At 35.8% G+C, this 22421-nt stretch overlaps 1 protein-coding gene across 2 annotated transcripts; it reads right to left on the bottom strand.

The window, feature by feature from the left end:
- Positions 1-1153: 1153 nt before the first annotated feature.
- LOC129789992 (dedicator of cytokinesis protein 9) lies at positions 1154-22348 on the bottom strand. 2 transcript variants are annotated; one of them, XM_055827138.1, is made up of 17 exons: positions 22055-22348; positions 14911-15027; positions 13590-13858; positions 11653-11841; positions 10693-10982; positions 10412-10622; positions 10238-10328; positions 9298-9949; positions 8975-9228; positions 8582-8914; positions 7868-8400; positions 6241-7782; positions 5169-6165; positions 4958-5104; positions 4682-4892; positions 4329-4617; positions 1154-4265 (listed from the first exon to the last, which is right to left on the bottom strand). In XM_055827138.1, exons 1-17 carry the CDS (start codon positions 22163-22165, stop codon positions 4031-4033), a joined length of 6471 nt encoding a protein of 2156 aa, XP_055683113.1. In that variant the 5' UTR covers positions 22166-22348; the 3' UTR covers positions 1154-4030. The 2 variants fall into 2 exon arrangements, with proteins under 2 accessions (XP_055683113.1, XP_055683114.1); XM_055827139.1 differs by having other exon boundaries at positions 7868-8397.
- Positions 22349-22421: the final 73 nt, after the last annotated feature.

Genomic DNA, 22421 nt, shown 5'->3' with positions numbered 1-22421 from the left:
TGGCTTAAATGAATGAAATCTTCATGCTATCAATGAAAAGGTATCGAAGTCTTTTATTAAACTTTTGCTTTCGTTTTTAATCCCTACAGAAGCTTTAATTTCAAGCACAAATTAGTGCCAAAATTAGACAATTTGTGACTAAATATTATCAATCGTCCTCTGCAAAGCTTATCCGGATTTAGTTGAATTTTCCCCTTCACCCGGAGACTTCGGGTTTCGGGGTATGATGTCCGGGCTGCGGGTTTAGGATGAATTTCTCCTGGTCTCACGGTTTTACTTTTTTTGCTTAAATTTTCAGCAATATCAGAAAACAAATAAATCGGAAATTGAAATTAATACTCTGTAATTTAGGAAGTTTCGATATTTTTTAGCTAAAGGAAAATCGTCTTAAGTCAGATCTCAGTTTTTCTAAACCAGAATAAACTTCTTCAAGCTAGACTATAGTTTTCTTCAAACTAGAAATAAGTTTTTAAAGTCAGTCCTAAGATTTTTAAGCAAGACTTTTGTTGTAGACTAGACTTAAGTTTTTTTTAAAGGTCAGGTTTTTAGGGTTTCAAGGATCATACTGAACTCAGCTGAGTCTGAATACGTCCTAAAAGTCTAATCTAAAGAAACTAATGTTTAGTTTAAGAAAAAAAAGGCCTGGCTCAATAAACGGCTTAACTTTGTTTCTTAAGTCAGGCTTAAGTTTTTAAGTCAAACTTGCATTTTTGAGGTTTTACACAATTTACCTTACAATTGTTTACGATAAAGCATTTACAGTTTTAATAGTTAAACACAGACTAGATCTAGAATGCAGTTAACAGTACCTCAGCATGACCTCGATTAAAAAACTTGAGATTAAAAGTGAAGCCTGATTTAAGTAAACTTAAGCCTGGATTAAAATATTCAAGCTGATCACTCATGCTAAAAAAGTTCGCGTAAAAAAGCAAAACTTACAAACAAAAACCGACTTAATTTTTTTAAATAAAAAAATTCTAAATAAAATTTTTCTACATAAAAGAAATTAATTGCCTATCGAGAGATCAACATAGTTTTTTTTGTATTACAGACAGGGGGTTAAAATCTCTGGGTCAGAATGTAATGTGAGGTGGAAATCATATTTCCCAACAAAACTAAAAAGAAGAGCAAAAAGAGAGGAAGAAAAGAATAATTTTTCCTGAACATTCATGTATTTCACTTTAATATTCCATGGAGATTAACAGTGACTTGCAACTGAATAAAGTCATCACTGGATGATCTTCCCAGTGAGTTGATTTCACAAATAAATTGGCAATTAGAATATTTTCAATAGAATTCAATATTACACTATCAACGAATTTAATTCTGGAAGATATATTCTCCCCGTAACATTATTCATTTTTTTTTTTAGATTCGATACACAAAAAGACTGGAGATTGATTGTGTTAATAAAAAAAAACTTTGACTAGTCTTTTAACACACTGACGACGGGTAAAATACTTCCCAAAGGTTTTTTACGCGACATGTAACAATTAGTCACTGGCGTCCAGAAATGTTACCCGGTGGGACCATGGTGTTCTTATGTTCTTCGCACGCGTTATCAGAAAATATTTATATTTGAGAGAATACTCACTTAAGTGAAACACAAATATTTTTTTAATATAAAATAATCAAAAACAAAACAATAAAAAAAAAGAATAATATTCAAATTAAAATACAATTTAAATTTCAAAAACCTTTCTTTAAGATTTCACTAACTGTTGTATGTTGAACATCAAATTCAAGCTCACCGAACAGTCAGAGGAATAGTTTAACCTTTGGAATGCGGAGGCCTTGGTAGTTACGTAGAATGCGAAGGTGGGGTCGTTGAACGACCCCAAAAAGAAGGCCAATTTTCTCCAAAACTATAGAACCTGGAGTTGTCGGGTTAGTGCCTATAGATTCCTTATATAGTCCTCTTGCCCCTTGCATCACAAATTCGCCACCCGGAAACACGCAGAAGAAGATATTAGGGAAAAACATTTTTCACTAATTTTTCACACTTTCTTCGTGAGAAATTTGCCACGAAGTTTACCGCAACCACTATTTTTTCCACTACTTCCCCGCATTCCCCTCACTTCCCGCACCATGATAAATGGCAATATTTCTCGAATATTCTTTATTGTTTTGCACATTTATATGCTTTTAATTATGTTTTATGTTGTTTATGTCACTTATTCGCGATAATTCTGACACTGAGAAGGTAAAGTGAAAAAGTAAACACAACCCTTCAACCCCCTTCAACCATATGATTTATGAAGTGACTAACTTCATTCTAAAAAATTTTCCGCAGCATGGCCGTTACACCAATTTTTGAATTCCCTTCTTCTACATTTTCCTTAATAACTTTTCTTGTGGTAGTCGGATTGAGCTGAAATTTTTACACAACCTCCTCAGATAACCAAAGAACTTATTTCCAAAAGATGGGAATGGTATCTTTTATATTTATGGAGATATAACACGAAATATAGCGCTGGGGTCGTTCAACGACCCCGCTCCGCATTCCAAGGGTTAAATGGTATGATATTGGTGAAGAGAATTTTTTGGACATATTTGGCATTTTTTTCTCATTCCAACATAACCGCACTTTTATATTTACGTGGGAAAAAGTCAGATTTATGGGATAATTTCAGTGAAAATCTCTCAGACGAGTTTCCTTTATTCTATTAAACATTATGTAGCATTTTTTTTACCACAAAAATTAAATTAAGGTTATATAAGAGGAAAATTTTCTTTTCGCAAAATATATAACCTAACTCACCTGAAGTTTTACACGATGAAATTTTCCGCTATAAAACACTTAAAATTAAATTTCCATGTGAATTTTCAGCTAGAACATTATTTTATAGCCTAAAGGGAAAATTCTGGAAGCTTTTCTTTGCTAATTTATTCCATAATTCTCACGTTTTTCGGACACCAGAATAAAAATTAGGTTATGTTGAAACGAGAAAATATACCAGATATGTCAAAAAAATGCTTCGCCATCCGTTCTGAACCAAATGGTAATGATAACGTGAACGAGCAGGTTGATTTTTTTGTTCTAAAAATTCTGAAAACTTCATAATATGTACATGTATTTAGCTAAATTCTTTTCTGTGACAGAGCAATTAAAAAAACTAGAATATTCTAAATATTCTTCTACTTATTTCTTGTTTTTTTTTTAAGTTTTGAAAATTTTATTTCTCCTGACATGATATTTTTCATAATCTTTATAGGATAATAATATCAAAGAATGTTCTATTCGTTCTATTGTCAATATCAAGATTAATAGAATAGAATATTCTAGATATTCCATTTTCTTGTCTTGTTATTAATCATATATGAACACCTCACGAGTCAGCAATCAAAATTGGCTGAAAAAATGTTGGAGAAGTTTTCCTACCGGGTAAATGTCAAACGCAAAAAGAGTGGCAAATTGTTACAGCGTACAGAATTGAGAACTGTCAGTGGACGCCGATGTGCGTCAATCCGTCCTGGATGTGTTAAAGAAATGTTTTTTTTTTTTGCATATTCGAGTAATTTTCCACTATTATCTTGTTTCTCTCTTTCTCTCCAATAGATGAGAATTTTATCTATTTTTTACGTTTAATTTTCCCCTAGAAAATGCCGATTGTATAAAATTTTCTTACTTTTGGTATTGTGTCTAAAAAAATTTTCGTAAGAAATTGTGTATAAAAAGTTGATTATTTTTCACCGTAAAAAAGACACAAAAATTCTTTTTCCTAAACCACAAGAAAAGAAACCATTTAGAGCAATTTTTTCATGAATGAGCTCTATTCCACAAATTATCTATTCGTCATTATGTTTGTAATATTTTTGCTTGCATGACTAATTTAATTTTCATTGATTATTTTTCTTTATCAACTTTATCTTATTTCTTTTCTATTTTTTTTTTACTTTAGCATAGACACTAAATGGCAGAATATTCTATTCGATTTTTTCTTTCTTTTAAAAAATGTGCGTTTTATGATGGAAAAATTCACAAAGAATTTTTTTTAGTTGTTTTTGTTTTTGTAATAAAATGAAAAATTTATGCTGAGCTCGAATTATTCGGAGCTCCACTTATGGCAGAAAAGAGCGCAAGACTTGTGCGATGGGCCGAATTGGTCTCATCGGAAGGAAAGAAGGATTCATCGAGAAGATCTGTTAGAGCTGAACAGAGATTCTGGTAGTTACGCTCAAGTTCTTTGTGATAATCCTTCTGATCTGACATGATGAGTCGCCCATTTATTTGTAGAGCTGTGTAGCACACCCTCATAAAGTCCCTGACAAAATTGATAAATATAAGTTTCCTTCTGAGGCAGCTCTTAGTTGCATCAAACACTTACCTGTAGACTTCTCGAAGGTCCTCAACACGCTCATAGGGATACTTTTCGTTGGTTTTTGGGTCTAGAAAAGCAGACGCATAGGCCAGTGGCCCAGCATTTACGGTCACAGCAACACTTCCTTGAAGACGAAGTTGGAGTTTCTTGAGATCAATCGGAGGTAGTACAACCTCTTCGAGTTCTGCCACGCGGTTCTGCATCTCATCTACAGCCACCTCAATTGGGGTGAGTTCAGTCACCTGACGACTCTTCACTGGGATCCTCGTTAAAACATACGGGAAGGAATATTGCGCTAAAAAGAAAGAGAATTTTGCTGTATTGACTGAAATTCTTCCTGAAGACTGCATCCCACTCACTTGTTAGAACCGTCCTCCTCTTCCACTGATCCTCGACATTCCCGCGTGCTGAACCATTTTTCGTAAATGGTGTTTCATACATAAAACTATCAACGTCATGATTTTGCTCAAATTCATTCTGTCGATCATCCAATTCGTCTTTGCAGAAATATGGAATGACGTGCGTGACCTGAATGTACGCCATCTTCGGATCTAACTCATTGGCATCAACCTAAAGAAAAACGACCAAAAATTCAAATCAAAAGTCAATAATTGAATTAAATCTCTGCAACATACCGGACATGAATCCATGATCATCTTAACCACGTCTGAACCGAATTTATCTTTATATTGCTTGTGCAATCTCTCAGAAATCTCACTTAGGGACGTCAATTTAGGCTCCTTGTAGACATACTCAATCCCATTGTCATCTTCAAAGTACAACTAAAAAAAGAGAAATTAAATTTTAAAATCAGGAAAAACGAAAGACAAAAAAGTAAAGATTTACCTGTCCAAAGAAAGCCACACGATAGAATCTGCCAAGGAGCCTCCTTCCGGACTTATTGACTTCAATTATTTTATTGTAAACATTGGCAAGGTGCTCATACCCATGCGCTAGATCGTAGTAATTCCTTCGATTCTCCTGAATTGGAATGATGAGTCGATACAATTCTCCGAGACATTCAAATCTCTCCGCTCGATCGAGATAATCTGCGCACTCTTTCAGCTGATCGAGGAGCATTTGTTCCGTATACTGTGAATCCTGCGTGCCACTATCCAACTTCAATCCCCTCTCATCCCGAGGAATATTCCGTGAGATCTTGGCAAAAGATTCAGCTCCCTTCGAAATGAATCCACTCCCTTTTAGCTTTAAATATTCAGCCATAAGTGCGGCAATGTGGAGATTGCAGCAAGCAGCTTCGGAAATATTGCCATGTTGCTCGTGATTCCTCGCCATTGTCACGAGCCACGTGTGCCTCAGTTCAGGTGTCGATGCATACGAATTAGCCAGAGACAGCTGTAGCTCTAGCAAACGTTCCGGATCCATTTGATGTGCCTGCATTTGTGCCGTTGCCATGAGAACAGTTCGAACGCGTTTTGTGAGATCCTTCACTTCAAGCGGGAATCCCGTACCCTTCATTGCCTTATCACTCGATGCGTAGCTATTGATGAGCGACAGGGATTCCTGGAAGCGGGCATTATTGAGCCCAATCACATTTCCAATCATCTGAGACACAGATATGATGACTTGCAGATGAACACGCGTGAGAGCTTTGCGACCACTAAATTCAAAGTTACTCCGCATGAGAAGATAGAGAACAGCACAAGATTCCTGTCGGACATTTGCCAGTCGACTATCGCAGCACTTTAGGAGCTCGTAAACAAGCTGCCCACACATGACGGATGTACCGCGGAAGAGAGCCGGTGAGAAATTGTTAATGAATGCCCTGAGAGCTGAGAAGACGTGCATGCTGAGCGCTTCTGATTGTCCCAGTTGGAGGAATCTATCAATAAATTGTAAAAATTTGAATGTTTCGCATCTTCCGGAACAAGGAAACATTTGTAAGGAGAAAACTTACCTAAGGTAGACTTGTGCTAGTTTCGGAAGCACACCACTATCCATAATAGAATTTCTAAACTGAACCGTATACAATCCCATGCAATCCAGGATAATCATTCCAATTTCCGTGGCCATATTGCTCTCAATGAGCGCCTGTTGTGACCTCACTGTCTCCTCAACGAGATTCTCCCTATTCCCGTGCGTCATTGTGCCCGTTTCATGACTGAGAACCTCCCCATTTGGTGGTTGCATTCGTGCCGGGAGGGTACTTGCTTTAGCCGCCCTGTGACTCCGGGCTTCCCTCACTGGATCCTGCAGCACAATATTCTTCTTCCCAACATACCTAAAGTGCACCAAACACATTTCTAAGATAGTAAAGAATCCAATTGTCTCACTTTCCGTGCAATTCTGCCACCACGTTGTCATCTGCTCCTGGGCAATGTGTTTGACGACGAACAAAAAACAAATCAGCATGTCCTTCGTTTCACTCGGTGTGAATTTATCACATCTCGGCATGGCAGATGGTTGAGTGACGGAAATTGAACGATTGTGACCCTTTTTTGATGACGAATCACTACTATTCTCCACATTCCTTATCACCGTTGTATCCTGCGAAAGGCTCGAGCACTCGGAATCAAGTGAAGTCGTTGAGTGACCATTTGTGAGATTTTGTCCAGCAATTGCCGCAAAATACGTTGTATCACGAAGATGGAGTGAAGCACGGAATGGACTGGGATTCTCAACGTGCAGCGTTAAACGATTTCGTGCCTTTGGTGTACTCGCTGTGGAATTATTGGCAATCCCATTGAGCCCAGAGGTATCGCGTGAGAAGACATAGCTACTGCTTGTTGATATTCTATTGGAATCCCCCTTGAAGTGTCCCGATTTCTCATTTCCATCCCCAATCCTGTGGAGATTCTCCAAAACAATTCCCATCCACGGAATATAAATCATTGCAATGCGACTAATTTGTCCCTTTCCGGCGTACCTATCGTCGAGATCGTGCTTCGCCAGGAGCTCCTTTAGCGTTCCCAGAGCCATTCTCCTTGTATTTGCTACCTCATTGAGAGCACTCTTCACTTCCTGCAGCAACAAACCAGCTAGGAAATGCTGTCGGCAGTATTCCTCGGTCAATGTGAAATGCTGCAGAATATCTGGACGATTTTTCGGGCTCAAAATAAATGGCAAATTGAGTGGAACGTAGTGTTCATGCGAGCAAACTTCTTGGAGGAAGGAAAACTTGAATTCCTGCAGTGTTCTCGGATCACCCGGTGAGAAACGATCCATGTACAGGCGTGTGAGCTTAAAGACAAACCCTCGATCCATAAATGTCAGGCATCTCTTCACAAACACCGAGAGACTTCGATTGAGTGCCTGTGTCTCCGCAATGAGATCCTTATGCCGTGATATGATGTAAGGGATTAAAACTTGAAAAAGAGATTCAAGCGATGTATGGAATTCCTTTGGGAATCTCTCATTTCGTGTCATTTTTATCCTTCCCGTGGAGAGCAAATGCTGTGCCATGCTCTTTATGATTATATCAAAGAAGATTCCGGAATATCTAATTGAGAGAAAATTACAAAGAATTTCACATTAAAAGTTACCAAAAAAAAACTTTCCGCGACAACTTATTCATCTTCACCCACCTCATGAACTTGTTAACAATGAGAAAGTCCGTATTGTTGGGATGCAGCAGCTTCGGGAGATGCCGACAGAGTTCACAGTGAACGGTATTCCTGGCACTGGGACTCGATCCAGCGGATAATTTTCCCCCAAAACTGGGTGCATGAAAGACATACTTTACGTATGCAAGAAGCAATTCCTTCCTGCCAGCTTCCTCGGCAACCATGTGAATCAAATTCACCAACAGACGGATAATATTGAGACCAATTTCCTCACTCGATGTATTCACAAGCACCATAAAGAGTTGATTGAGGATCGTGGGTAGGAATGTTATCACAGTCGTTGCATGGACCGCATGGGCAGCTTTGAGGATTTTGCACGTTTCCGATTCTGCGGGGATTGCCGATGGCTTTGCCTGCTCCAAGAGTCGTTCGGCGTGTGCAAAGAGATTGTGCAGATGTTGATCTGTCGTCAGGACCGTGCTATCGAGACGGAATGTCACAGCAAAGAGGGGCTTCTGGTTATCGATCCACTGGATTTCGGGGCCTGCATTCTGCTAATTAAATTCCACAATATTTTTGTAGATTTTGCGAAAAGAAAATAACAGAAACGAAAAAGAGAAAAAAAGACAATTTCCCAGTTAGTTGAAAAAAAGTTGTGAGTAGCATCATGCATAAGATCTAGTAAAGATTAGATAGAGGGAAAAAATCCCGCAGGAAGACAACTGTTGTCCTTACCCCCTTTCCCAGCCCTAGAGGTTGAATAGCCAAATAGCCAGTAGGAAGAGTTGCAGCCACGGGAATCATCTGCTCCTCCACATTTATCTTTCCTTTCATCAAGAGGGGAAGCCACGCATAACCAACGGGAGTTTCAAAGGAATTATTCTCCTTCTTCTTGCCCAAATCACAAGAGACGTGAACAAAAGAGAATAGGATGTGATGCTGCGTCGTAATATGCAGTGGAAGCTTCAATTTCACTTCCTCATACCATGTTGGGCAGGTATTGTGGTGCAAAACTGGACAGGAGACTTGACTAACAAACCTTCCCTGTCCAGGACGACCGTAAATGCACTACAAAACAAACAAAAATAAGTACATTCTAATGATTTGAGAGCACCCGGAATAACTTACAGAAAGTCCTTTGGCACCCTCAGCATCGCTATCTCTGAGCTCAATCACCACAGCAATATTCCTCGCACGAGAGAAAAGCTTCTGACTGTCGAAATTGAGACTCAGCGGGTAGACAAAGAGATGATTTTGGAAGTTTGCAAAGGGATGGGCGTCCCTCTCACCAACCCCAGAAAACTCACTTATTTCCTGAGTAACTTCCTTAACTGGTGGCACTGGGAAAGGTTTCAGAGGTGCCAGAGTTGTGGACAAGCAATCTATGAAAGGAAAAATACAAACCTGCAAATTATCCGCACAAAAATCAATTTTATTTCACAAAATCATACTTTTTGGTAACTCAGTGATGGGTTCAATGTGAATCTTCAGCCATCCGGGTATCACAGTCAATTTGCTGAATTTATCTGGCTTCCTGTACTCCGCCAGGAGCTTCAGGAGCTCCTCATCACGCAACTTATTCCCCTCTTGACGATAGATGGCTGGGAAATCGATGGCAACATCGAGATCACTGCTGTACAGGCGAAAGAGTGGCCGAGCAGCCCATGCAAAGGGCATACGAAAATGCCCAATCTTCTGACTGTACGCCCGTATACTCCTTTGCACCTTACACCCCACCTTTGGATCCTTATTTGCCTTTAAATACGGCTCAGTGGACTGATTAATACCCCCCTGGAGGATTTTATCAATTTTAACAACGAGAAAAATATCCGGATTTGGCGATGTGACACTCATTATTGCCTCCCGCGGATACAGTAGCCACTCATTCGGTACCTTATCCAGAACGTCTCCCCCAGCTGCTGTTCCATTGTGTTTCGTTGACCCATTAACAGCCCCACCACCACCCTCTGGTGAAGCTTTTGGCGTGCCCGGTTGAAGAACATCACGTATATTTTCATGATTAAGGTCAAAATAGAAGTTTTCCGTCAATTTTCGACCAGCTTTTGCGTCATACAGAGCGAGGCTTGTTATGTATGGCTCCACCTGGAATAATAAAAAAAAATTAAAGGGTCTCGTATGGATAAAAATAACAGGAGAAATACGAAAAAAAATTGAAAAGAGAGCTGTTAAATATAATAACGAAAATAGGAATTAATAATAGTAAAAGTTTCTTCTTTAATTGATATAATTCTAGAACACAAAACACTCGGAAACTCGCTCGAAAATCTCAAAAAGAATCATCTCACATTAGCACGCGACTCAAAACACAAAATCATAACTAAAGAACTTCCGGAAATACAGCTAAAAGTAGCAAACAACGTATTAACTTACTTGATTGAGCGCCTCCCCGTCCTCAGTGGGTGCTTGAAGGCGAAATTTGAGACTCTCACACTTGAGGAGAATTCTCTGACCGAATTGTTCCCTTGTACATGAGGAAGAAAATATTTTGTTCGTGAGCATAACAAAACAAATCGCAATGAGAAAGGAAAAAAAAAAACTTCTCACTTGTATGGCTCGCATGTCTCAGGTTGACTTGCAATCTTGCTAACATGACTCGGGAGTTGATAGCTTGCAAATAACTTCCGTCGCCCATCCTTCCTTGCCTGTGCTATTGACATATCCGTTTCCCGGCTGTACTTTATTAGTTGCGGATTCATACTCTGCTCTAATCCCTTGAGTGTCCCAAAGGCTGTCGTCTGTTGACTATCCGAAGGAGCTGCAGGAGCATTAAACATTCTTTTTAAAAAAAAATCATTCCACGAAGATGGAATTTTGAATGAGCAAACCTCTTTCAAGTGAAGCTGCTCGCTTGTCTTCCTGCAGTTTATTCTGCTGCAAAATTGATTGGAGTTTTGTGAGCCAATCCTGCAAATCACTCTCATTTTCCGCCGCAAATGTGAATGATTTATGCCCTGCAGTCATCTTCAGTTCAAAACACAATCGACCACGCTTTGGATTTTGAATGACTTCCGTGCAAAAATCCATGACAATTGTTGTCTTCGCCTCACCCTGTCGCTCATCTTTGTGCACCTCAAGAATGTACGTGCCATCGACTTCCTGACGTAAATAGCAATATCTGCATAGCATAGAAAAGCAATTTATTGCCACAAATTCTATTGCGGATTTTCTTGCTTCAAAGAATTTTCGGTGGGGAATTGCTTTCTATATTTTGTAGCCTTTGCAGCACTATTTTATTTTTACTTTTAAATAATTTCTCACGATATCTCAAGAAGAGATTATTGACAAACAATCAACAACAACAAAAAAATAAAACGTCTAAGAGTTTAATTTTTGCGGAAGTCATTCCGCTTTATCATTGTATATCAATCACAGTCCAAAATCAATTAAATAAATAACCCACCACACTTTATTATTAGTTGAACAGCTCCAAATTTGCGAGATAATTTTACCTATTAGTCATTCAAACATATAATTTGCTGACTTTATTGGCTCACCACTGCAGAAAATTTTATTAATGAACTCTTACTTTCGTGAAAGCAATATCAGTTGAAATCTTTGGGGCATTTCTTTTTCTTCGCTCTTAATGCCATTTGGCCAAAATGTCACGATATGAGAGATTATAGCTGCGAATTTTTTTTCTCGTTCACATTTAGGAGGAATTCCTTAGCCCTCTGGGAAGAAAAGCACTCACAAATGCCACGGAAATCAATTAAAATTCCCAAAATGTAAACTTTCCACTTTCTTGAGATGAAAAATAAAATACAAACAAAATTCCCACGACTCACCTTTTCTTGAAGGACTTGGCTCCAATGTGGGCAAACATCCGATCAGACGTTGTGTCTGGTCCTTTTAGTAAATACCCCTGCTTCGTTATCGTGTCCGCCTGGGAGCGTGTCATCTGTTCATCGATTCTGTCCAAATCGGCGTCAACCTCGTACACTTCCTCTCGAAATTCATCCGCCACGGATATTTGTCTGCGGCAAAAGTAAACATCAGTTTAAAATTCACATTACAATATTACGTTCTACCCTCTCCAAACACTGCAAATTTACCCACAATGTCTGTCCCCCCACAACAAAACAATTTTATTCTCTGCAAAACAAATCACAGCTTCAAAAAAATTTTAAAAATGCACACAAAAGTTGAACTCTCTCAAAGAGAAAGAGCCACAGTTAAAAAAAATCCATGAAAGGACACAAGAACTCACATCCTTGTGCTCAATGCAATTTTTAAAAAAAATCTTCCGCCAACGTATCTTCCTACAAAAAAAACTCCATTAATTAATCACGACACAAAGCTCTCTCAAAGAGACAAAAAAAATCTGCACAGAAAAGAATTTTAGAAAGGAAAAATATTCCAAGTTTTGCCTTCCAAATGTGATTTTAAACCATACCCCAGAAATTGCATGGACAAGAGCTTAAACCATGAACAAAAGAATCTATTAATGGTCCATAATTCACACAACTAAATCAAACTAATACGGAATTATTCATGCAGCCCACTTCTAAAATTCAATTCAAAAGCCAAATTCTAATTGCATAACAAAATTTGAGATTTTCAATAGACTATCCGGGAGCTTTTGAAGAAGAGGAAGTTCAATGGGGGAGAGGATATGCATGCGGAAAATTGAAATTTATTCAATTTCTTCTCACACTTTCATGTTCAAAATTTTAATGCCCCACCACTATGAAACTATCTATATGAACTCTATATAAATATGATTTTTTTTCAAGTAGAGCAATAATTAATTATGAAATGTTTGACAGAAAATTAACATAATAATGCTTGGAGGAGAAAAAGTAAATTGATTTTCTCTTTTCACTTTCCTATATAGACTAAATGTCGTGTTAGGAATTTATTTTACACCCTAGATAAGAAAATTAATTTAATAGATTTTTCTCTAATTAATTTATAGTGATATTAAATGAAATGATTAATAAGGTTATTAAATAAATATAATGGCATACAGTGGGACCCCAGTACAACGACCACTCGGATGTACTCTTCACACTCATTATTTTTAATGCGCGAGAGTAGTTCAACCGAGTGGTCGTTGTACTGGGGTCCCACTGTAAATGAAGATTAGACACACGTGGATTTATTTTAATAAAAAATAATTTTTATAGCCCAGCAATTGCTTTACATTTTTTTTAAATTAATTTATTCTTACACCTTGTCTCCACCTCCGTAAGCAAAATTATAATAACCAAATAAAATAATCTGCTCAAACTTGCCAATATAGGGAACCAGATTCTTCTTTTTATTCAATTTTAAAATTTGTAAATGTGGTTTAAATGATTTTGTATCTTGGTGGAGCTGTTAAAGGTTTATTTTGAATTTTGCAATTATTTTATTTTTAATGAAATTTCGAGGCAACTTAGTTGCATCATCAGGCACATAATTCTTCTTTTCTTTTGGCAGATTCTTATGTCATTGAATTTCCTTCAAATTTACTCATGATTTTTATTAACCTTTCTTTAGAAGTTTATTAAAAAGACACATTATGACAAAATTTAGTTACAGATTTATATCTTCGTCATCTGTTCAATCATTTATCATGTTAATTTAAAGACAAATTGAAATATTTCAAATTACTTTTACAATAAAATAAATTGTGGGCGATCAATCAGTGTCAATTACCCCTGTGGAGGTAATCAAAACCCACCGATGATCATTTATCTCATACAAAATCAAGCTTGAAATTCATGCTAAATTGTCTCACCTTGGTAAATCTTGCGATAAGCCGCTGTAGCTACTGTATTTGTACTGAATGAGCCTATTGTCGGACTTGTAGGTGCGAATTGCCTGCCTTGTGAGCAAAGGTGGTTGGCACCCACCCCCCATCTCCATCTTGCCCGAATTCCCATTGACATTCTCAGTCTTTGGCGATTGGTGGCATGTTGAAGATGCCTCAATTGAGCCATTCTCGTGATTTATCACTTCTGGTATGCCACTCGTTACAGTTCGATAGTTTCGTGGTTGAATAATTTCCTTCAAAGTAGAAAAAAATGTACGTCAACAGTGCTAAATTGCTAATTTATTGATTACACTACCATTTAAATTGCATTCTCTGCATTTGGATTTAATCAACCACCGAGTTAAATGATCTTTCAATGCGTTTGAGTTTCACAATATTTTAAATTTCTATTTCATTGACTCTCCCAACAAAAAGGTAATGTTGCTGATGTAAAAAAAAATTATGTTGTATGACCTAAAATGGTTTGAATTTTTCTCTTGATCATTTTTTTTTCATTTTGGCATCTCCATGGAGGTAGTGTGGATAAGACGAGATGTTTATTTAATTACACACACTCACCATATTTGTCTCTAATATGTATTTAACATTCTTTTGCTCACACACTGCCGCAAAGAAATCATTTCTCATCAATTTTATCCAATAACTTTCAATTATGGTTTTTTTCGTGCATTGAAAAAGAAAATGTAATCCAATAAATTTATGGCTATAGCTATTAATTTCATAAATCTTTATTCAATCTCTACATTGATATACAATGTTTTATTTTAGCCATAAAGAAGATCAAAGGGATCAATTTATGTGCTGAGTGAGCTTCTCAATTGACCTGAATGTTAATTAAATATTCATAAAATTTGAAAGTGATGCATTTATGTGGTCATTTTGGAAGAAAATAAACAGAGTTTTTAAAGAAAAATGCTGGTAAATATTTTTAAAAAGAATTAAAATATTTAAACATTTCATTTAAAAAAAACATTGAAGGTTGTGCACGAAAAGTTAATAAATTTTACTTTAAATAACGTATTTTAGAAAAAAAAAAACCATGACATTTCGATATTATCATTATGGATCCTTCATCAGGCATCAAATTCTCTGGTAAATTTCAGAATCAATCCATCAACAACTAATCATTAAATCAATTTTCCAGACAAAAAAATGATTTTTATATACAAAAAATAAAAAACAGTGTGCAAAATTGATTTTTCTCGCCATTTATTGCACTTGAATGGACATTTATCTTAAGAACTGTAGATTACAACATAAGCTATAATAAATGATAAAAACTCACCGACACATCGTCATTTGGATAGAGGAGCAGCTCACGCTGTGGATCATTTTGAATTAATGTCTTATTTTTCACCATGAAACTCTCGAAGTCAATTGGCTCCACAAGCACGGGTTTGTTCTGCAAGAGAAAACTCAGATAAAGTGGAGGTTGTGTAATTTAAAACCCTTTTGCACTCTCTTGAAGGATGCTATTTCAATTAAACAGTGCATATTGTATCAATTACAATTGCGCTTCAATCTTTGCTGCTTTATACACATTCTTACTTTGAGAATTCACCAAGTCAAGCATGGAAATTTAGCTAGCCAACAATCACGTCTTTCATGGGAAATTTATTTTAAAATAACTACCCACAATACATTTCCTTGAAATTGCCCCCAAGGGAACGAAATGCCAGACACAAGAAGAAGAAATTAAAAAATAAAAAATACCAACAAAATCATTCAAAGTTCAATGAAGAAAGGAATCGCATAACAAATTGAGAGATTTTATTTTGTAGAAATTTTATATTTGAAAATTGCCCACTTTCTCTCCGTACTGTCTTACAGGTTTTCTGTTCATTTATTAATTTTTTTCTTCTCGTCTTTCTTATCCACACTGCATCTCTCACTCTCATTTCTCCTCTCTTTCTTGTGCCACTAGTTTTGTTGATAATTTAAAACACGATAAAATGCCTCCACCAATGGTAAAATATGTGTCACAAACTTGAACTTGAATTCGAAGCATTGGCAACATTTCCGCATTTTTTTTGTACTTCTCCTTCTCATATAACATTTTTCTTTCCAAAGAACAACATTAAATATATATTTTGTATTGTTTGTCACCATGTTGTGTGTATACTCTTCTTTGGTAATTTCGCAGGCGACCATTCAAGGCGATTCAAGGTAAAATATTGACCTAAATAGGCAATACAACAATGCGTTGTCAACAAACCCCATCAAAGCTTTATTTTTACAGGAACATTTCACGGTGAATTGATTATCATACATATTTTGGTCACACAATTTATACTTTTTTTTTTTTTAATTTTCATTCATCCCCCTTCTCCTGTATTGAAGCTCATTGACTGGAAAAGATGCTCTCCTCATCAACAGACAGATTCTTTGTGCCCTCGATTTCATTACACAAATTGCACAGTGATTTCGCGTGAATTTTGCTCTTTATGCTATAGAGACGAATGTAGCATAAAAGAGAACATTGCAGAGATTGTCAAGAATGATTGAATGATTGTTTATGGTGAATTGCAAAATATTTGTTTGAGGTATTTTAATGAGAGTGTGAAAGAGAGAGAGAGAGAGAGAGAGAGAAATCCCCATCAATATTCATTTTAATTGTCGAATCTAATTACTATTTTTATACTCTGAAAAATTCTTAAGTTAATGGACTTGAATGTTTGTTATGTTGCAAAATTGAGAAGTGAAGCGAATAGATTCAAACAAACTTAAAATAACTCTCCCCAAAATTTTGTTCTACAATATATACGTATATCCTGATTGTTTCCTTGCCCAAGGGATTTCCGTTATGAAAGTGCATAAACCGCATAAACTCTTTTATAAGCATGTTGTTCTAAAAAATTATTCAAGTGTTTTTGAAATCATTTTAATAAAAAAATCAAATTCTTAAAAAATTATTACTTCTACAAAGAACACCCTGTACCAAAGACGTTGAGAAAAATCGTGATTCGTTTTTTTTTAACACAAAAAAAGCAAGTTCTCGAAGCAAAAATGTTTATTCTCCGATCATGTTATTTGTTTTCAAAGTGACTGGCAAAAAGATTTCTCTTCCATTAGGGTAAAATCCAATTGAGCAGAAATAAAACGAGGGATGCTCTAAAGGCGCATTAAGTTTATTTTTGTAAATGCATCTTCCGCATATTTAGAAAACAATCCTCTTTTATGTTCCATTGAGCTCCCTTTTTTATCGTGTCCTTTTAAATATACATAAATTCTCTGGAATTTTTTGCCTTCGCCTAGATTTTTTCTCACACAGTCAATTTATCAGCCTCTTATTTTTCCCCATAGCACAGGAAGTTGTTTTCAATGAGAAAAGTGTCTGAAATTCTTAAGAACAAAGTCTCTGTCGCAACACATTTGTGTGTCACTCTCCCAGAGCATACAAAGTTAGTGAAGTGGACTCGATGTCTGTCGAGTCAATGAATTACCCCATCAGAAAATAATCTCTAATAGCATTATGACTGATAAGGGAAAATGAGGATGGAATGTCGAGTACGACAAAGTCATTGTGCCATCGCGAGAGCGATAAATTTTTATCATTCTTTTGATTTTCGGATTGAATTTCAGTTCTCTGCTGCTATAATAATGTTGTTTGGTCAATTAAATTGCTGTTGAGGTAGTCTCTGGATTTTTCATTCTTGAAATTTTAATTTTTTTTCCTTCCGTTTTTGACTCTTCTTCCTTCAACATTATTTTGTGTGAGTCTTTCTTCCCAAAATGAGAGTGAAATTCTCTTTACGCGTCTTCTGGACAAATTAGTGAAAATACATAATTTATTGCTCGGCAATTGTGCGGCTAAACGGATTATGAATTTCTTGACACTGTCCATTCAACGAGAGGCGGAAGGTGGTTCACAAAAGAATAGCCATGGAAGATCTTTTTTTTGTAGCATTTTGAACACACACATTCAAGAAGGTCAACGGCAATAGATTCAAAAAAAATCGTGAAACTTTCATATTTTTTTTTCTTCTTTCAGTCCAACTTCCTCTTTCGTGCAATCATCTTTCCATATCGAAAATTGATTGTGTGAAGAAATTTCTTTGTGAGCATACAAACTTCTTCAAATATTCTGCTTGGCGAAAAAAAAGAAGCATTAAAGCCCTCCACGTACGTGACGATGAATGACAAAAATGTCTCAGAAAAGTGCCCTGGCGTGATTGATGCAGAGGACAATTAAGTGCCTCCGCGTGTCTTCCTTATTGTAATCAACCTATCGCATTTTGAGGAAATTATGGTGTCTGGGAGGAAGCTGCTTGCATTGCTGTAAGAGACTAAAGTGAGAGCATTTTGTGTAAATTGCAAAAGAAGGTTCTTCATTCTTCAAAAGTTCCATTGTAAAATTCATGGCATTCCTTAAAAAAATACCTGGGTGTGAGGAAATAATTAATTTACTGTGAACTCAAGATATTTTTTTTTATTATAAAAGATGATTGATGACACATCTTTCTCAATAATGATGTATGTAATATAAATGGACAATTTGTCACATAAAAAATCATAAATTTCTTTATGATAAACAATCTTTTTAAATAAATTTTATTGAACCTTTGTGAATGGGCCTTTAAAAAAGTTTTATTGAATTTGTTATAGAGGAAATGTTTATGTGTTTTATAGTGCCAGTGGCAAACAAAGTGGAAAAACAGTGTAAAGTCTTGTAAATGGTAATCTTATGTCCATCCAATCAACACAAAACCAATAGTAGGTATTTTATAAATATTTTCATGTTTTATTAAAGCGAGAAATGTTAATTTGTAGCAACACAATTTCTGTAAAATGATTCGATTTCAAATGTTTTTATAAACTATACCGAAAGAATTCCTTGAGATAACTTCTGCAGAATTGGCAATGACGTTGACATAGATTTTAGAAGAGAGATTTTAGTTTACTTTTAAAATTTTGAAATGAATTGACATTGACATGAAAATCCTATATATTTCATATTTAATTTTAACAGATACAATATTATTCACAAAACCTTAAATAAATTCAAACAAAATGTTTCATTTCAAAAAATCAAAGTCAAAGAACTCACGGATTTGCAAGAAAATACTTAAAAATTCATCTAAAGTGCCTCTAAAATTAATTTCCCTTCGGCATTTTACAATAATGATTTTCCTAGAAATCAATTGAAGTGGGAGGAAATTTGTGAAAATGTATCAATAGAGAAGAAGCTCAATTGATACACAAGCAGTAAGCATCCATCCAATAATCTATAGCCATGTGGGATTTGAGAATGCGAAGAAGCTCACAGTAGCTGAAATAGAACAATAAATCACTGATTTTTCTTCATTTCCTTATTTCGATCAATCTAAAAATACCCCCCACCAAAATGAATGTCTTTTGATGTTTATGAGATCGCTCAAATATTTTCTTCTCAAGCCGCAACATTATGAGATTTTCCAGAATTCGAAGAATCAATTAAAGTTACATGATTTTTTTTATGACACGTTAAACTAAAACTTGGATGCTTTTGCGTACAATCGCATGAGAAAACAGCATAGATACACTAAATATTTTGTATTTGAGAACATACCATCAATCATGGTGATGTTTGTGAGAAAATTTCTCTTGTGAAAAGACACGGATATCCCAGACACTCCTAGTGCGAGGTAATTTATTAATTTTCCTCCCCCACAGAAAAAATTACACCTCATATCATCCAATTTCCCTTTCCATTTGCGACTCAATATAGCGAGCGAATTATTGAGCACATCACCATGAGAGGGAGACGACGTAATATGTGTGTGTAGTGTAGTGTATGCCCAAAAGCCCCACACCGCGTGGATAAACCAGAAAAGTAAATAGAATAGAGATCTATCTAGAGAGAAACACGTGAGATTGTTTGTGTCAAAGGCCATGAAGTTATTATTACAGCATTACATCATCAATTGCCCTCGCGTCTCAAGCAGAAGAAATAAAACTCAATAAATAGCACTTTCAACCCAACTTTGGTATATTAAAAACATAATTTCTTGCATGAAAGCCTTCATGTTGTATGAAGAAAAAAATCTCTTTAAACACGATAAGAATCGTCTAAATGGAATTTTAAAGCGGAATCACTGTACATTCCATTAGAAGAGTTAACCATCTCTCACTTCACACCTTTCCTCAAAAAAATCATTCACTCGTGAAATATTAATAAATAAGGTGAGAGAATATAATCTAAATTCTACTTAAAGAACTTTTCCAAACTGTTTATTCACGAAACGAAAAACGAAAAGAAAAAAAAAGTTTGTACACCAAAAAGCTTATTTTGTATGAGAGAAAACTTCCGGTCTGCTGCAAAAGTTCCAAATTCATCAAGTTTGTTTTCTATTATAAGTGTATCGCGTGCAAAAAGGAATTTCCTATAGTAAAGTTATTAAATCTGTGTTTCCAGACGATTGCTATCAAAAGAGAATAAACTGTTTTTATGCCGATATATTTAAATTGGTATTACAAAACAAAAATGGTTAAGTCCAGCAACAGAAATAATAATAGATTTCAAAGGATCTAAATGTTTTTTTTTTTATTATTTAACAAAAAAAGTAATATGAATATTTAGCATATAATTTAAGTACATACCTACCTATTGAACTTTAAAGTCTTTGTACGGAATTTTCTAAGTCTATAAAAATTTGAATTGAAGAAATTGATAGTTTGTTAAAAGAAATCAGTATTCTGCATAAAATATTTTTAAAATTAAATATTTATTTTATGACAAGTTTTCAAAATAGACTTAATTAAGGGTAGTTCGGGGGAAAAATAGCAATTTAAAATAACATGTTCTTAGCAACCGCAATACCAGATTTTATTGCAATCTGCAGAGCAGTTTAGGAATGCATAGCTTACAGTACAGAAATGACGATTACCCACACCAACACACCACATCGCTATATCAAACTTCAAGATCAGTATTAGCTTATTAAAATCTTTTTTTCTTGAAAATCGTTTCTTTTTTTTTCATAAAAGAAAGCTTTTTCAAAATTGCCCCCTTAAAAATACTCCATAATGCACTAAAAATAAAATACTGAGAAAGAGTAATAAAAGGCATTTTCTTTTAGTGTTCTTTTACCAAAAACAACCGGATAAAGTGTGATAAAATAATAAAAAAAATATGAGTGGTCTTTCTCTATGTTGTATTCGCCTAAAATGTAGTTCATGAAAGAGAATTCTGAGAATTTCAAAGTAGCAAAATTGCAAAAAAAGACATTAGATAGCTGCAAAATCGCATTTTTGGTGTGACAAAATAGCAACATTTTAATCCATTTAAACTATTCCACTTTGTGGTCTTTCACCGCCCATTTCTCTGCAATAAATTGAGTGTTAATTATCATTTTCATGTGTCACTGCCATCAATTGACTTATCGTACCCGTAATTGAAGAATAACAATGAGTGAAGTGGAGAAAAAATGTGAGAAAACAGAAAGTTATACATTCTGGTGTTTAGTTTTTCCATAAAAATCGGGGTTAAAGAAAATTTACGTATATTGCTTGTCGCAAGGAGGTATTCTTTCCTCTTCATCTCAACAAATATAAATTAATTTCTTTGGCACTTTTATCGCTTTGAGAAGCAAAGAAAAAAAAGTATGTGTAAACAATAACAATAAAAATGAAGTTCGTCAACAGTGTGAGATGACTTCAATTGGATACGAGGTGTGGGACAAGGAGAAATACGCTCGGGATGATCATCTCTACATCGGTGGAGACTGCGTGTCAAGCGGAATATTTTATTTTTAGCCTCCAACTGGGGGGAAACTCTTCTCAATAGTGTTGTAATTTTTATTTATCCTCTTCGTAGATGATCCAAAAAGAATCGTTCACAGCTTCGTTTCTTTTTTTTACATAAAGACAAAACACGAAGGGTTTGGGGAGATAAATTAACACCCAAATAGGCATTAATAGCTTAAGAAAATATTTTAAAACAAATTTCTATAACAATCTTTTCTTACTCTCACTGTAAAATGAAAAAAAAAAAGATTTTTAGATGCTTAAAAAATTGTTTAAAAAAATATGAAAGAAAATAGAGGTTAGAAAAATCTCTACAAAACTTCAGAGATCTTGAAAAAATCTTGTTTACGAGAATAGCTCCCACATTCAGTAGAAAGGGTTAAACGAAAAAAGGCACATAAGGGTTGATTTTGCGGTCTTATTTGCGGGCAAATGCCCTTCCCGCCCACAATAAAACGAGACGATGAGCAAGAGGAAGGGAATCTATGGTATTTCGTTCCACTCGAAGAGCCAGGCCAGAGCAAAAAGAAAGACAAGCGACAAAAAGCGAAATCCATCAGAGAAGACGCCCTGAAGTCTCCCCGCACCACAAAGTCGCGCATTTCCCATCCAATTTGGGCGTCTCTTGGACATTTTCACATTCGCTAATCCTTCCCCGGTGACCCCCAGGGCCCCGTGGGGCACAGTAGAATGAAAAAACTCACCAAAACAGAACTTTCGCGCACAACTTGGCAAACTGTTTCGCGAAGTTTGAGTGCCATTCCCGGCTTGTGTAGCCCCTTCGTGAATTTCCTCTCTGTCATTTTCATGGCCATTCCCCAACACTTTTTGCGTCTCTAATGCCACCGTCTTATCACTAACTCATAGCACGACACATTTTCCCACTGACACAATTGCTAGCAAGTGTTTTTGTTGGTGAAATTCACTTTATTATTGGAAAAACTCTTTCTTTTAAAGTGCGCGCGACAACCGTTCACTGCGGAGTTCAATTTCACACTGAAAAAAAATCCACACACATAAATACATACCACCTTGAAGTTTTATTCCATTAACGGCTGGCCCAAAGTAAAA

Source organism: Lutzomyia longipalpis, chromosome 2 (genome assembly GCF_024334085.1).
Source record: "Lutzomyia longipalpis isolate SR_M1_2022 chromosome 2, ASM2433408v1".
In the NCBI taxonomy this organism is placed as follows: Eukaryota; Metazoa; Arthropoda; class Insecta; order Diptera; family Psychodidae; genus Lutzomyia; species Lutzomyia longipalpis.
The sequence above is the reverse complement of the archived record's forward strand: the minus strand, read 5'-3'. Positions and strand labels throughout refer to the sequence as shown.